General features: G+C 37.0%; 1 protein-coding gene across 4 annotated transcripts in view; it reads right to left on the bottom strand.

Moving 5' to 3' along the window:
* Positions 1 to 6,014: 6,014 nt before the first annotated feature.
* LOC128703811 (bis(5'-adenosyl)-triphosphatase enpp4-like) overlaps positions 6,015 to 18,250 on the bottom strand; it is a 260,010-nt gene continuing 247,774 nt past the window's right edge. For all 4 annotated transcript variants that reach the window (XM_053798654.2, XM_070103755.1, XM_070103754.1 and 1 more), the window contains 2 exons: positions 13,111 to 13,222; positions 6,015 to 9,849 (listed from right to left, as the gene is read on the bottom strand). In XM_053798654.2, coding sequence (XP_053654629.2) covers positions 9,759 to 9,849; positions 13,111 to 13,222 — 203 coding nt within the window. In that variant the 3' untranslated portion in view covers positions 6,015 to 9,758. The remainder of the gene's footprint in view (positions 9,850 to 13,110; positions 13,223 to 18,250) is intronic.

Below are 18,250 nucleotides of genomic sequence, written 5' to 3' on the forward strand. Positions count from 1 at the left end.
CATAGATGGATTAATGAAAATGTCTATATTAATGTAAAATAAGACATTTAATGTGCCCAAGTGTGATTATTATTAGTATTACGTAATGTTTTCCCTCCACCCTGCAACCACACCTCCATAGGATATAAGCAGCATGTGTATATGCTATGTAATGTGTTTCTTATATAATTTTGAAAAAATTATCATAGATGGATTAATGAAAATGTCTATATTGATTATTACATAATAGAGAGAAGTGCTCATGGAGAATGTAAACAAACCGGGTTCCGCGCTTGCTGTATATAAAGTTTTGGTCATAATTTGAGATTGCCGTATTAGCGGAACGCCGAAAAGCAGGGCCCTACTATAATTGGATGGGTTCTCCTTGGGGAAGTGGAACAGAATTCTTCCTCCATAAGCCATGCATATTGTGAGAGGCGACTAAAATGCTGGAAGCAAGGGGCTAGTAACCCTTTATTCTGTACACATTACTAAATTTAGAGAGATTTTTTTTTTTTTTTTTTTTGGGGGGGGGGGGGGGGCCACCCTGCCTTGGGATACAGCCGGTTTGTTGAAAGAAGAATAGTAAATTTATAGGTATTATTTTTTACATTATGTGACATGATAGGTACTATTTTGCACAGATGGTATTCAGTTCAAGAACTTAAGTTCAATTCGTTTTAAGAACTAAAAAAATTAATTTGAGTTAGTCTAGTTAGGTTATACCTGCAGAGGGTTTTGGGGGTCAATGCCCCTGTGGCCTGGTCTGAGACCAGGCCTCAGGGTATAATTTTTACACTACATGATATTCCATTCACGAGCTTGAATTCTCGAAGCAGTGAAAATACACAGTAATAGTTTCTTATCTAATTTCTAAGTATAAATTTCTTCTGAAAAATAAAAGAACTAATTCAGAGAGCTGCTGAATTTGAGAATGAAGAGTAGGTACATGTTTACAATGGTATTATTTAATGGATGACATCATGGACTTTGTAGGTAACGTCAAATTTGTCTTTAAATTGGAACTCCTTAGTGAACTACTATCAGGCCCTTTTAACTGCCAGAGCCATGGAAATCTCTACCTTGTAATTTCAGGCCATTACCAATATACTGCAACCCCATTTGGTATGTGCAACTCACTGGCCACATTCAAAAAAAAAAAAAAAAAAAAAATTAAGAAAAACATTTACAATCATTATTTCAATTGCTGTTTACCAGAAGCTTCAGCACATCACAGTTCAGGTGGTCTACCAAACTGCAATGTCATCACCTCACTTCAGAGTTCAGGCATTGTACTTCCCACCTCTAGATTCAAGTCTGGCTAACTGAACTTACTGCAAAACTTACAAAAATATGCCTAAAATGCATCACCTTAAGCTGGTAATAGTTTTCCACTCTGGCTACCAGACGGTATATACTACAGGGTTCAACGAAGTTTTACCTCTACCTCAGTGAGATTGCAATGCACACTTGAGATATTCAAAAATTTTTTTGGTAGTCATAGTGAAAGTCAAACTCATACAGTTTAGAAACTGAACCATGAATCACTGATTCATGCCCTTTGTACCTAAAGGGTTAACTATTTGTGGTCCACATGGTAACTAACTATCAGACCAAGTTAATGGATTTCCAATGATTGTCTGATTATACATCATTTTACTTGATTGAACAAAATAACGTTGGAGGTTGAATAAGTGACTATTACATAGTCAATGACTTATTGTATTACTCCTACAATTCAAACTAAATCTGAGGAGTATTCTTCCCTTCTTAATTTCTTTTTTTTTTCCTAGAGTGCACTGAAGTAAATCAACAGCTTAGTAGAATGCCTGATTCGAGAGTAATAATTAAATACAGCCTCTCTTCACTTAACGACGGAGTTCTGTTCCTGAGACCACATCGTTAAACGAATTCATCGCTAAGCAAGGAGCATACTATAATGGAAGTGAGTTGGAGTCAACCATCTTTGATAATGTTTTAATGTCACCTTTGCACCATTTATAACACTTCTAGTATATTTTTAAATATTTATACAGTAGTGTATTGTAAATTGAAATAAAGAGAATAGAGGAAATCAGTTCTAATACTATACATTATTTAGGTACGAATACTGGTCAAAGAGCCCGTCGTAAGTCCAAGGCGTCAGTAAATAAGTATGTCACTAAGTGAGGAGAGGCTGTATACATTGTACACTACACATCTGAGTTTTAAACTTTTAATATGTTGTGGTTTACATCTAAAATTGAATCCTGAAGTACAGTATATCCATACTGCAGGAAATATGTATGTTTAAATTTCAAATGTCTTGGTAATTCATAAACAGTGCTAAAAAAATTCTTTATCACATTCCTTAAAACTTAAATTAAAAACATCAGACAAATTTTGGTAGAGAATATCAATTCATTAAAATCTGATAAACAACAATCACATTTTTAATTATGTATCAATATACTAACCTTAAGTATTGTCATTAACCCTTTCACTGGCCATCACACAACCACGACACTGAGGCCAGAGTTTGTCACATAGTTCTACGTCATGAGCTCAGCTCATTCAGATAAGTTGAGAGTGGTAAATGTTGGCCTAGATATAAAAGAAGGAATCTGTGCAGTGAGTGGGCACCACAGGTTAGTACATAAAAAAAAATTCTGCCTCTCACAGTTCATGATGGGAAAAACAAAACAGACTGTGTGTATGGCTTAAAATATTGAATTTGTGGCATTTTCTCAGATGGTTTTGATGATTTTAGTGACTGTTTCTTGGTATTATTTTATATATTGGAAAACATATTACTGCAATGAAGATGATTTTGAATGGTTTCAGGACTGGAAATAGCTTGAAACTCAGCTCAAACGCCCAAACGTAGATCTACATTCTTAAGTTAACGCTCTAAATGTAGATCAATGTTTTATTTTCCCTGCCTTCAAATTTGGCAGGGAAATTCTATTACATCTAGGCCTATCAGGCCTAGATGTAAGAGAATGGGTCTGCACACTCACTGTGCACAGTATGAAAAAAATTTTGGACCCTGCAGTACCAGTTAGTTTCAGCACCAGCTTGGGTCAACGTCATAGCAAACCCCCATGATTCACTCACACCTCATCATATTAACACTCCCTTATTTGAGGAAACTGATATAGAATCCGAGTTTAGTGAATTTGAGACCAAGGAATTAGTGAAAATATTGATAGCCCAGATGATCCTCAGCCCATTACCTCTGGTGTGGCCACACCAGACCCTTAGCCAAGCACTTCTGGGGTGGCCAGCTTTACTACTCAGAGGCAACTTTGCAAGTGGAAATTATCGTTTTCTTGTAGTTTTGGTGATAGTGAAAATGATATAAGTGACGACGAGATTAATTGTATGCCCATAGAGGATTCATCGAGTGACAGTGATATACATTATTCTCCAGTGAAGCATACCTTTAGGCATCATCGCCTATGTTCAGGCAGTGGGCCATATGTGATCCCCAAGGGTCATAGGAGGTCACGATCAAAAACTCTGGCCACTGATAGTGATACTGATCATGAAGGGGAATATGTAGGGATGGAGGAGGTGGTGGTGGATGGCATTATGCCTGGGCCACATGGCGCAGTGGGCAGGCAGACAAAGGAGCACCCGACACCCCCTCAACCATGTGCTACCTCCACTCCTGTCCCTCAACATCCTCCTCCCCCATGCACCATTCCACAGATCCACCCTGCACCATCAGACCATGAATGGAACTGGACACAAAATACAATATTTGTGCCACATCTTTGCAGTTTTTATGCCAGTGGAAGTGGCATTTTGCCAGAATGTCCCATCAAAAAAGAATCTACAGTTAGACTATATCCAACTATACTTTGACAAGCCCATAATGAACTTGATTGTCACCCAGATAAACAATTACTACCGCTACAAAATGGACAACACAGAGGTTGCAGAATCGTCATGACTGCAGAGATGGAAAGATACAACTGTGGCCAGAGGCGTCGCTCGAGTTGGTGTCACCTGGGGTGGAATCTCTGGTGTTACCCAGGGCAGCATCTTTGGTGTCACCCCCATGAAATTCAAGGATGGGGGGGGGGGTTAAACTGTAGTTATGTCACTACTGCATGACCAGTGATAAATGTTTACCAATGAGAATGTTTAAGGGCCATAAACTGAACAGGAGAATACTTCTCAACTGTATAAACCCTTTCAGGGTCGGCAGGGCCTCTCCTATACTTGTTCTCGGGGTCGGAAATTTAAAAAAAAAAAAAAAAAAAAAAAAATCGTCTTATGAAATTATAGAGAATCTTTTCCCAATCATAATGACACCAAAAGTATGAAATTTGATGAAAAACTTATGGTGTTATGCTCTCACAAAGTTAGCGGTCTGGACGATGTTTACGCATTGGTGGTTTCGCCCACTTTGAGCCCTATTTTCTGCTAATTCCTATATACCAGTCGACAAAAATCATACCTATTTTGCTAGAACTCCATATTTTCTATCGAATGAGTACAAATTTACCAATTTCCACTGTCCAATAATGTGATCAGAAATTGGCAATTTTGCCAATTTCACACAAATTTCAAAAGATGCCAATTTCCAAATAGGGTCCAGAATAAACAAGACAGACATTTCTGGCACTAAAATAACATTTCCTCTGTTCATTACTCATGTCCCCAGGCCTCTGTTACATTTCTTTTGCTTTCCACTTTGAATTTTTATTCTCAAAAAAAAAAAAATAGAAGATTTATGTTATGCAGACTACTGCATTCGCATAGAAATGGCGTAGAAATGGTATAAATAATATCAGGGCACTTGTGAAAGAATATTACACTCACCAGTTGATGTGTATTGGACGCGTGGCATGATTTGTTTACCTTTGAACTCTGGTAAAAATTGAACATTTCTGCTACTTTGGCGAAACGTTTCCTCAATACAGATACCCAAGAGTTGCACATGTGTCTAATTTATCAACATGTCGGTTCTCTGAACCATTCATCTACAAAGAAAAAATGGAGTTCTAGCGAAAGAGTTATGATTTTTGTCGACTGGTACATTGAAATTGGCCGAAAATAGGGCTCAAAAAGGCGAAATCGCCAATGCGTAAACATCGTCGAGACCACTAACTTCGCGAGAGCATAATTTCGTAAGTTTTCCATCAAATTTCATACTTTTGGTGTCATTATGATTGGGAAAAGATTCTCTATCATTTCATGATTTTTTTTTTTTTTTTTTGAAAAATTTCCTGCTGACCCTGAAAGAGTTAAGGGTTTAGCAAGTCTGATGCAATTATTGGGATGCTGTAAACTATGAACAACCTTTCCTGTTATATATTAGTATTTGAAAAATAAAGTAAATCTTCAATTTTTTAGTAAATAAGAATTCAAAATGGTCCGGGGACGTAATTAATGAACAGAATGTTGTTTAGTGCCAGGAAAGTCTACGTTGTTTATTATGGACAATTTTTAAACTGGCATTTTTTAAATTTGGTGTGAAATTCTGATCACTTTATAGGGTAGCTGAAATAGTTGAATGGGTGGTTTTTTGTGCCCAGTCAACAGACTGGTAGGCATACTAGTGAAATTACTTAAGAATTTGATCAACTGGAACAATGGAACCAGAATAAAGTAGGACTCAAATTGGGCAAAACTGATTGTGCATCAACTGTACTGAGACAGCTAACTTTGTGCCAACATAATTCCATAAGTTTTCCATCAAATTTTGTACTGACAGATTCTCTGTCATTTCAGATTTTGTGTGTGTGTGTGTGGGGGGGGGGGGGGAATTTGTACACTAAGAGCAAGTTTCATTTTGGGAGTCTGGACAGTGAAATGGTTAATTATGGGGATCATGTACATAGTTGATCCCTCTGTGAATAACTAGTATTTATGCAAATTTCTGTAGGTATCTAATTTGCTGTCAGCCACCATTTTATACCTTAGTTCAACTGCTTGAGTGTCCCACCACCTTGTCACACCGAAGAAAAAATTGTAGGGCCAGGAGGGTCCACACAGTGCATCATGAATAGCAGTGATTCAGCAGGACATGTAAACAAGGTGTGTGACATGCCATTCTGCATCACTGTAATTAGGGTTGTCTTTATTTAGGTTTGTGTACATAGCATAGATATATTTTTACAATGGTCTTAAAGAACACAAATACCATGACACATAAAAACTACATTAAGTGTATGTATATTTTTAAGCCAGGATAACCAAAGAAAGCCAAACAATGTGACTTACTTCCATGTGTTGAAATGTAACACACCCAGAGTCAATGGTAAGATTGTATGATTTCCTTGTACATAATATAATAAAGCAAAAGCAATCAAAGGAAATAAAAAAGTGTACCAATTACACTGAATATTCCATGCTGTACTATGTTGGACTAAATATTTTTCCATGTTAGGATTACTAATACACCTTGATACAAAGCTAGTACAGGTCTGTCATCACAAATCCGGCAATCAGTTATTCGGTTCCTTCAGTTATTCGGCACTAATTTTGGCTAGCATAATTTCAAATTTCCAGGGTCGCTACACCAACCTGCTGGTACTGTTTGGTGGTGCTACTTGCAGCATAAGTCATTCCAATTTCTTTTTCTCCATTTATTGTTTTAACCTGCTTACTTTTAGCCCTAGCCATGGTTCCAATGAATAAAAGAAATGCTTCTCATTATGTAAAGCACCTACACAGTACATTATCTATTAAAGATAAGGTGGCTTTGAAGCCACTGTTGGTTGTCATGAACTCAGTCTCATGAAGCAGGAGAATATGCTTTATTATTGTGTTAATATCAACACTACAGCTTATTTGCCTATCACAATTGATCTAATGACATAATAAACAATATAAATAACATAAAACATGTTAAATACTCCAGAATGAATAATATTTGGCATAACACCGAGCAGTTCGACAGAGTTACGAAGAGGATATGGTAAACAAATACCATTCTCCTATCCTTGTCTTGGGGGCTTATATTAGAGAAAACGGAGTATAGCACAGGGCTAACTATGATATACACTCGTACTCCACCATAAACATGAAACAAAAAAGTTATTTTCTCTCTATAGATTATCACACACAGCAGCATATGTGTAGAGAACCTAGGATAACCCCAAAAAAGTCAACGTGGCTTATTTTTAGTACCTGGCTTGGGTTAGCCATATATGATTTTTGGTAAATATTCGATTCCCAGCCAGGGTAGAAACATTAGGCGTGTTTCTTTACACCTGTTGTCTATGTTTACCCATCAGTAAATGGGTACCTGGGTGATAGTCGACTAGTGTGGGTGTTATCCTGGGACACTGACCTAATTTTCTTGAAATACTCAGCATAACAAGTGCCTTTCTATACAGTAGTATGTCACTGATGTCAGCTAGGCCTGTATACCTTGTACATGTGCGTGTAGTAAATAAAGATATTATTATTATTATTATTATTATTATTTTCTCAGTTGTTTGTTGGGTTATCTTATTCAAACTTGGGCAATGTATGATGGAAAGATACTTCTTCACGTACACCAAAAATGAAAGAAATCAGACCATAAATAGCGGAGTTCACTTCTCAGCCATCAGCGGCCGCTTAGCGGTACATTTTTGTATGGTTGTTATGGTTATACATGTATTCTCATTTTTTCAGTCTCATTTGATAGAATGAAAGATATATTACAGAAATAGATATGATTTTGATTGCTTTCATGACGAAAAGTACCTTGAAATTGCGCTCACAGTAGCGAAAATGTTCTATTCTTTAGCCAGTCCAAATTCCAGTACGGAATCAAGAATGGATTGACATTATTTATACAATTATTACAATAATGCAGTAGTCTGCATAGCAGTAAATCATCTATTTTTTTTGTGAATAAAAATTCCAAATGGTAAGCAAGAGTAATATAAGAGGGGCCTGTAGCCGTGACTAATGAACAGAGAAAATGTTATTTTAGTGCCAGGAATGTCTGCACTGTTTATTCTGGACCCTATTTTGAAATTGGCATCTGCTGAAATTTGTGTGAAATCGGCCAAATTGCCAATTTCTGACCACTTTATTGGGTAGTTGAAATAAGGGGATGGGCGGTTTCTTGTACTCAGTTGACAGACTAGAAGTAAATAAGTTTATTCAGGTATACACAAATACAGCTACATAGATTATCATACATAGCAGTGTATGTATAGAGAACCTAGGATAACCCAGAAAAGTCAGACAAAGTGACTTATTTCCAGTACCTGGCTTAAGCTTGCCATACATGATTTTTGGTAAATTTTTTTTTTCTCGGTTGTTTGTTGGGCTATCTCATTGAAAGTTGGGCAATGTATGATGGAAAGATGCTTCTTAACGTACAACAAAAATAAAAAAAGACGGACGATAAATAAGGGAGTTCACTTCTCAGCCATTAGCCGCCTCTTTGCAGTATATTTTCGTATGGTTTTTATGGTTGTATTCTCATTTTTTGGACTCATTTGATAGAATGGAAGATATATTACAGAAATACGTAGACATGATTTTGATTGCTTTCATGACGAAAAGTACCTTGAAATTGAGCTCAAAGTAGCGGAAATGTTCGATTTTTGCCGATGTTCAATGAACTGTGTAAGTCAAGTTGGTTAATTTTATTAAGTGTATTCTAGCCTAACCACTCTGTAATTCGGCAAACTCAGTAATCCGGCACACTACAGGTCCCAGTGATGCCGAACTTGTGATGGAGGACCTGTATTATAACAAACTAAAGTCCATAGTGATAGAAATTGAGAACACACCAAAGAAATGAAAAACAATCGAAATTTAGCATCAATAAACTGTATAACATACGTATATACCACCAGGAACATTTACGTGGCTTTTCGTAACAAGTGATCATTTTTTCACCAATGTTAATACACCAGAAATTGCAAAATTGAAAGTTTTCTTATTTCATTTACGTTTTCATAGTCTACTTAGAAAAATATTCTCATTTCAACTTCGAGGCAAAGCTAGCTTTCTTTTTTCCTCAAAATCTGCCTTATGCACACAGGAATTTTAAATGATCATTATAGGTTTAGATAATCAACAGCATGAAACCATCCATGGGCAGGGATAGAACCTGTGGTCAGAGAGTCATAAACTCCAGACCGATGCGTTAGCCACTGAGCCAGCTGGGTACAAGATTTATGGTCACTGTGGTGCCTATGCTAACCTTCCTATGGTGTATGGATGAATCTTACTGTAGCCAACTGGCCCAGTGGCTAACGCGTCGGTCTGGAGTTTTTTGACTCTCTGACCATGGGTTCTATCCCCACCCTTGTTATGGTTTGTTTGCAATTGTGTCATTACAATTTTGTGAATCATCAATAGCATGATCAGTATAACCTTAGATCAACAGCATGATCAGTATAGGTTTATATCATCAACATGTATACGTTATTAAAAATACATGCATAAATAATATTACCTGAGCATATTAACTCATCATATAGTCTAAGAAACAAATTGAATATAAAACACTGCACAAAATTTAAAAACTAATACTCTAACTAATGTTAATAATTATATATTTTAGGAGATAGATTAAATATAAAACACTGCACAAAGTTAAAAAAAAAAACATTAAACTAATGTTACTGGAATGGAATACTGAAGATTACCTTCCTTAATACAACAAAACAAAATTTATCATTAAATTATAATAATTGGAATGTGTAACATTTGGTATATGTAGATCTATTATTGACTAGAACAAATGTGTTTTACTCTGCTTTTTATAGAGAACTCTCTTTATGGATTGTACAAAGTAGAAAAATAAACATTTTGGTTAAAAGAAGACAATGTTACACCTCATCAATGATGTTAGCATCCAGCAAGCATTCTTCCTCACTCACATCTTGTAATGGTTCCCTCCTCTGTCCACGCATGGTTTTTCTGAAAGAATAATATTTATAAATAAATGAATTCAGATATTTGGGAGTGGACGTGTCAACAGATGGGTCTATGAAAGATGAGGTGAATCATAGAATTGATGAGGGGAAATATACGAGTGGTGGACTAAAGAATCTGTGGAGACAAAGAACATTATCCATGGAAGCAAAGAGGAAAATGTATGAGTATAGATATACCAACATTCTTATATGGGTATGAAGCATGGGTGGTGAATGTTGCAACAAGGAGAAGGCTGGAGGCAGTGGAGATGTCACATCTGAGGGCAATGTGTGGTGTGAATATAATACAGAGAATCCCTAGTTTGGAAATTAGGAGGTAGAGGGTTACCAAAAGTATTATCTAGAGGGCTGATGAGGGGTTATTGAGGTGGTTTAGACATGAAGAGAGGATGGAATGAAATAGAATGACTTGGAGGGCGTATAAATCTATAATGGAAAAAAGGCAGGGTAGGGGTCAGCCTAGGAAAGGTTGGAGGGACGGGGTAAAGGAGGTTTTGTGTGCTAGGGGCTTGGACATTCAACAAGTATGAATGAGCATGTTACATAGGAGCTAATGGTGACAAGCGGTTTTTAGGACTTGATGTGCTGTTGGAGTGTAAGCAAGGTAACATTTATGAAGGGATTCAGGGAAACCGGCAGGCCGGACTTGAGTCCTGGAGGTGGGCAGTACAGTGCCTGCACTCTGAAGGAGGGGTGCTGGCACAGAACTTCGGCTTGGACCCAGGCTTCAAAGCTGTAGAACTACGGGACAGACCCTCAAAGGGTTAATGCATCTCAGAGTAATTATTATTGTGTCTTATCATTATTAATATAGTGTCTTCAAGAATAATAAGATAATCTTAGTGATTTTAATGTGTACCTGCATGCCAGCAGTAAGTTTATTTAGGTACAGGCACACATAAGTGTAATTACCAGGGGAAGCGATACAGGATTCTTCCTCTGTAAGCCATGCATGTCATAAGAGGTGGCTAAAATGCCGGGAGCAAGAGGCTAATAACCGCTTCTCCTGTATATATTACTAAAGTTAAGAAGAGAAACTTGCGTTTTTCATTTTGGGCCACCCTGCTTCAGTGGGATATGGCCGGTTTGTTGAAAGAAGAAAAATGTAAAATATAAAATAACTTTGGAACACCTAAAATTCTGAAAAGTTTCCAGACATAATGGAGAGGTGCGGAGCTCAGAGAATGTAAACAAACTGGGTGGCACACGGTGACCGTATTAGAAAGTCAGGTGGGGGAAGCCATATAGCGGGTTTGATCATAATTTGAAATGTTCATATTAGTGGAATGCCCTAAGTTGAAATGCCGTAAAGCGGGGCCCTACTGTACAGTAAACCCATTACTTACCTTAAAATATTTTTGTCCTTGGCTTATAGTAAGTGGTGAATATATTTATATTTTCATCTTTAGCTTAGTGATTTAAGAATGTATTTAGTTTAGGAAATCTGAATAAATGAAGAATGGGTATAATTGAAAACTGCAGTACAGTGGTACCCAGAGTTTCAAACTGCTCCCAACTCGACCAATTAAGTAAGTGTATTATTGTAAGTGCTTTTGTAATTGTATTTTTGGGGGTCTGAAATGGACTAATCTAATTTATATAATTCCTTATGGGAATAAATTTGTTCAGTAACAGCACTCAAACAGCCTTATGGAACGAAGAAAGTTCGAAACTCAGGGTACCACTGTATTAGGGAAACACTGTTGTGAGGGAAAAGTTCAACAGATAGGAGTAGCGAGCGAGTATATGGGTGACGATAGTTTGATTGCCGGCTGCTTGTTAAGGAAGGGTCAGTCTAGCTCCCGCTATCCCCTCCCCCCTTTCTTCCACACGGAAAGGTGACGTGTGGGGCTTGGACCAAACAGTAATCACTTGACTCCCAGCTCCCAGCACAACTGTAAGTAAAAACCTCTGCTCCTATTCTAGTGGATATATTGGTTGAAAGCTTCACTTTTGACCAATAATAAATTTAGTCCTTTCAGTCTTGAGTTCCATGTTATGCTTTTAGATAATCACCATTTCTTTTAGGTATTGTACTTATCATGGAGAGTGATTTCTTAAGCAGTGGGTAACCTCTGTCTCTTTCTAGCTTGGAATGACAGCTTGGGCCATCTGCCAACCAAAGAAACGTGTTGAAGGAGACGGATTGAAAAAAAGTCCTGAGCCGTCACTTTTTGATCTACCTACCTGATTACTTGTGGTCAACCACAGGCAACTACCCCTCATCTTTGCAGTGGTAAAGAACCTGCATTCCTATCATCTGTACAGACTATTCAAGGCTATAGACTCTGTGAAGAACTAGTCGTTGGGTTGTCACTCAACACCTGTGACCCCCCCTCCCCCATCATCAGTAATGGCTACAATTTATGCAAGACGGTGTCAACCTCAACCAGACACCCCAGTATAACTGTACGTATTAGCGTTGAATTCAAATGTCATTTTTCCATTTCATTTTTCATTTTTCTTTAAAGTAGGATACACATTCATGTTTCAATGTTTTATCTTTGCATTACTAAATAATAGTGTTTATCTTTGTGAATTATTTCTTTTTCTTTCTTTCTTTCTTTCAACACACCGGCCGTATTCCACCAAGGCAGGGTGGCCCAAAAAAGAAAAATTAAAGTTTCTCTTAAATTTAGTAATTTATACGGGAGAAGGGGTCACTAGCTCCTTGCTCCCGGCATTTTAGTCACCTCTTACAACACGCATGGCTTACGGAGGAAGAATTCTGTTCCACTTCCCCATGGAGATAAGAGGAAATAAACAAGAACAAGAACTAGAAAGAAAATAGAAGAAAACCCAGAGGGGTATGTATACATATGCTTGTACATGTATGTGTAGTGTGACCTAAGTGCAAGTAGAAGTAACAAGACATACCTGAAATCTTGCATGTTTATGAGACAGACAAAAGACACCAGCAATCCTACCATCATGTAAAACAATTACAGGTTTTCGTTGTACACTCACTTGGCAGGACAGTAGCACCTCCCTGGGCGGTTGCTGTTTACCAACCTACTACCTAGGTTATTTCTTTTTCTATTCATTAATTTTCCTGAGGAGGAGCCAGCCTTGGTAATACTGTCTGAAGTTGTTACAGGGCTAAGTAAGCCTTCACAACTGTAAAGCAAAGTGTTGTAAAGCAGGGCCTGCCTGTATCGTAATGATTCATATAATGTATATATAATCTAAACCCCTGATCACAAAAATGTATAAATATGAAGAAAAATGTGAAACCAAACCTCACCTGTGCACATATCCATTGATGAGTGACTCAGCTGAAACAGGCCTATGTTTCTCTTTCTTAGTCAGGGCACAAGCCAAAATCCCAATCAGCCCCAGTAGTGCAACCAAGCAACCTTTAATGAGAAAAAAATTGCGATAATGCAATTATGTTTAGAATAAAAGCAGTTTCAATTTCTTTATTCAATCATAATGGCTGTTTGGGATTACAATTTGTAGTTGGAGGAGCAGAGCTATATTAAGTGTGTCCCATTTTCAGATTTTATTCATATTACTTTTGTATTTCCACTGTCTCTAGCACATACAGGTTATTTTACCAGCTTACCACACTGTGAATACAGTAGGGGCCCGCTTTTTGGCATTTCGCGTCATGGCGTTCTGCTAACACGGCAATCTCAAATTATGACCAAAATTTTCTATATGGCAAGTTTTCTTTTAAATATGGTGCACCAGCCAGTTTATTTACATTCTCCATGGGCACATCTCTATTATGTAACAATAGTCACTCTTGGGCATATTAAATGTCTAATTTTACATCAATATAGACATTTTCATTAATCCATCTATGATATTTTCTTCAAAATTATATAAGAAACACGTTACATAGCATATAAACATGCTGTTTATAAGCTATGGAGGTGTGGTTGCCGGGTGGAGGGAAAACATTACGCAATACTAATAATAATCACTCTTGGGCACACTGTCTCATTTTATGTTAATATAGACATTTTCATTACTCCATCTATTATATTTTCTTCAAAATTATATAAGAAACACATTACATAACATATAAACATTTTATGTTTATATACTATGGAGGTGTGGTAGCCGGGTGGAGGGAAAACATTACGTCACTCCCCTTAATACATAACGCTTTTGTTTACAATTATCAGCATAAATTATTCATTACTTCTCCCTTTGTTTATGATGGCATCTAAAGGTAGTTGTTAGTTAGAAATGATTAAACTCAGTGAACATGGTATGTCGATGGTAATAATATAGCTCTGGGCCACATTAAGTCAAGGTTCCACTGTACTTACATAATTGTTAAAAAATTATTTTTTTGTGAATATTTTTGTTTGAAACTGATTAATTGTATTCCCATTAATTCTTATGGGAAATATTAATTTGGTTTTTGGCCATTTCGGTTATCGGCCGACCTTCTAGAACAGATTACAGCCAATAACCGGGGGTCCACTGTAATAATAACACAATAATAATCACTCTAAGGAGCATTAAATATCATATAAAATGTTAATACAGTGGAACCTCTACTTGCGAGCGTGTCCACATGCGAGTTTTTCCAAATACGAGTAGTCGATGGGTCGATTTTTTGCTTCCATACGCGAGCAAAATTTCCACAAGCGAGCAGACCTCAAGGCAGGTTCCTTGACACTGGTGAGGGACTCTTGCTTTGGATCTCGGGAATTGTATCTCATTTGTTTGTTGGACTACCTTATTGAAACTTGGGCAAGATATGATGGAAAGATGCTTCTTAACGTACACCAAAAATGAAAGAAATCTAAGCATAAATAATGGAGTTCACTTCTCAGCAATTAGCCACCCCTTAGCGGTAATTTCAAGTGGTTTTTATGGTTGTATTCTCGTTTTTTTGGTCTCATTTGATAGAATGGAAGATATATTACAAAAATAGATATGATTTTGATTGCTTTCATGACGAAAAGTGCCTTGAAATTGAGCTCAACCTAGGAGAAATGGTCCCTTGCTTGGATGTTTCAGAGTAAAAAAATGACGTCACTGTCCATTCCAATATGCAGTCGTGAATGGGTTGACATATTTATACAATTATTGCAATAAGGAATAACAGTAAATCTTATATTTTTCGTGTGAATAAAAATTACAAATAATTTATATAATAATAATAATAATAATAATAATAATAATAATAATAATAATAATAATAATAATAACAACAACACTAGTAATAATAATAATAATAATATGTATTATAATATGAATAATAACATGTATAATAATAATAACATATGTATAATAATAATACATATATAATAATAATGTACTACATATAATAATTATAATAATAGATGGCTTCAAAAGGCCATCACTAGATAGCAGTGTTTACCACAACAAAGAGGGAGAGGTTGTGGCCGCCTCCACCTGTTACAAAATGACATATTTTATTCATTCTAGAGTATATATCGTGTTTCTATGTTATTTATATTGTCTGTTATGTCATATTAGATGAACTGTGATATATAAATAAGCCATATAGATCAAACCATACCCCGGCCGGGATTGAACCCGCGGTCAGAGAGTCTCAAAACTCCAGACCGTTTGCAATCGTGTCATTACGAATTTGTGAGTCAAGCCATATAGATAATATTAGCAAAATTATTCATGAAGTATTTTGCCCGGTCTCCACACAAACTCTCGTCCACCGCCGACACCGCCCATACCACTACATGAATGACATATTTTATTCTTTCTAGAGTATATACAGTAGTCCCTCGCTTTTCGTAGTTCTCAGCAATCGTAAATTTCGCCAATCATAGGGGTATTTTTGTATAAACATGGACTCGCTTTTCAAAGGTTGACTCGCGAATCGTAGTTCGTCCGGGACGCATATGCACGGTATGAGCCGGGGCGGCCTCCCTACCCAGCCAGTCTGGCATTGTTTACTAGTGAGTGAAGGTCCCCTCAAGTGCTCCTACGAAATATTTCATAATATTCCACTCATTTCAGTGCTTGCAAGTACTAAATAAGCTACCATGGCTCCAAAGAAAGCTCCTAGTGCCAAGCCTGTGGTAAAGAAGGTGAGAAATATGTACAGTGAAAAAGTCTTGGGCCATTTTAGGGAAGTGTTAAAGAGACGCCAGAAACAGAGCTCTCTCCACAGTTACTTTGCGAGACAGGACTAGAGTGACTCTCAAGGTGGTCCAAGTGACATTAAGAAACAGAGAAGAGAAGCAACCCCAGAGAAGCAATTGGTACCTGAGGTGTTGCTGGAAGGGGATTCCTCTTCCAAACTGTAAACAATCCAATCTCTCTCCTCCTCCAGTCTCCCATACACTAAGAAGAATCTCCAATAAAGGTAAGTGTTATGCTGTTAATGTTTCATTCATCATTTCCCATTGTGTTGTTTATGTACTACATGTATATTTCATGTAAAAAAATTTTTTGTTTTAATACTTCTGGGTGTCAGGAACGGATTAATTGTATTTACATTATTTCTTATGGGGAAAATTGATTCGCAAATCGTAAATTTCGTTTATAGTAACTGCTCTAGGAACGGATTAATTACAAAAAACGAGGGACCACTGTATCTTGTTTCTATGTTATTTATACTGTCTGTTATGTCATATTAGATGAACTGTGATATATAAATAAGCCGTATAGATGATATTAGCGAAATTATTCATGAAGTATTTTGCCTGGTGTCCAGACAAACTCTCGTCCACCGCCGACACCACCCATACCACGACATAAATGACATTTTATTCATTTTAGAGTATATATCAGGTTTCTATGTTATTTATATTGTTTATTATGTCATATTAGATGAAGTGAGATAGATAAATAAGCCGCCAAGTTGATATTAGTGAAATTATTAAAGTACAGAATTCCACTGGAAGGGATTAATTGCATTTCAATTAATTTAAATGAGGAAAATTGACTCAGCAAACGAGCAAATCCAGTTGCGAGCAAGGTCATGGAATGGGTTAAACTCGCAAGTAGAGGTTCCACTGTATAGACATTTTGCTTAATCCATCTAAATACATCCCGCAGTAGAATAAATTAACATAAATATGAGATGTGGTAGCCAGGTGACTTGTAGGACTTGTGGTAGCCAGGCAACTTGTAGTCCAACACCAGAGAATGTGTCACTACAATATTACTGTGGGTAACTAAAAAATTATTCCTTTCGTATGCCTTCACTCAGGGTGTCGCTTCTTCTAAAAATGGTGTTACATGAGAATGGGAGTGTTTCTCTTTATTTATTCTACTGTATCAACATGGAGACAATTTGTACACAATGTAAGGTGACGAAAACCAGACGCGTTCATCTGGTTTATTTACATTATGTGTGGGTGGGGTGGTGAGGGCTGCCCTTCCTGGCTACCCATACTTCCCAAACTGACTTCATACAAATAAAACTTACCTCTCACCCTACATTAACCCTTTGAGGGTCGACAGGCCCTCTCCGAAACTCGTTCTCAGGGTCAGCCAAATTTAAAAAAAAAAATAATTTTCTCTTATGAAAAGAGAGAGAATCTTTTCCGGATCATAAGGACACCAAAAGTTTGAAATTTGATGGAAAACTTACGGAATTATGCTCTCGCGAAGTTTGTGGTCTCGGAGATGTTTATGCATCGGCGATTTTGCCCACTTTGAGCCCCATTTTCGGCCAATTCCACTGTACTAGTCGGCAAAAAAACATGAATATTTCGCTAAAACTCCAGTTTTTCTATCAAATGGGTGCAAGAAACCACCCATTTATTAAATTCAACTATCCAGTACAGTGGTCAGAATTTAACAATTTTGCCAATTTCACACAAATTTCAAAAGATGCCAATTTCCGAATAGGGTCCAGAATAAACAAGAAAGACATTCCTGGCACTAAAATGACATTTCCTCTGGTCATTAGTCACGTCTCAAGGCCCCTCGTATATTCTTTTGCTTTCCACTTTGAATTTTTATTCTCACAAAAAATATAAGATTTACTGTTATGTGGACTACTGCATTAGTGTAAGAAATGGTATAAATATTATTGGCGCACTTGTGAAAGAATATTAGATGCACCAGTTGACGTGTATTGGACGCTTGGCACGATTTGTTTACTTTTGAAATTTGGTAAAAATCGAACATTTCTGCTACTTTGAGCTCAATTTCAAGGTACCTTTCATTGTAAAACCAGTCAAAATCATCTCAATTTCTGTAAGATGTCTTCCATTCTATAAAATGAGACCAAGAAAACTAGAATACAACAATAAATACCATACGAAAATGCAGTGCAAAGTCGCTGTTTTATTCCAAAAAAAAAAGGTCAAAGTTTTTTTTTTCTCATTATGCACTGTGTGCTGCAGGATTTTTTTTAGACTGTGCCTGGTCACAGACCGGGCCGCGGGGGCGTTGACCCCCGGAACTCTCTCCAGGTAAACTCC

This window comes from Cherax quadricarinatus, chromosome 87 (genome assembly GCF_038502225.1).
Source record: "Cherax quadricarinatus isolate ZL_2023a chromosome 87, ASM3850222v1, whole genome shotgun sequence".
NCBI classification, from domain to species: Eukaryota; Metazoa; Arthropoda; class Malacostraca; order Decapoda; family Parastacidae; genus Cherax; species Cherax quadricarinatus.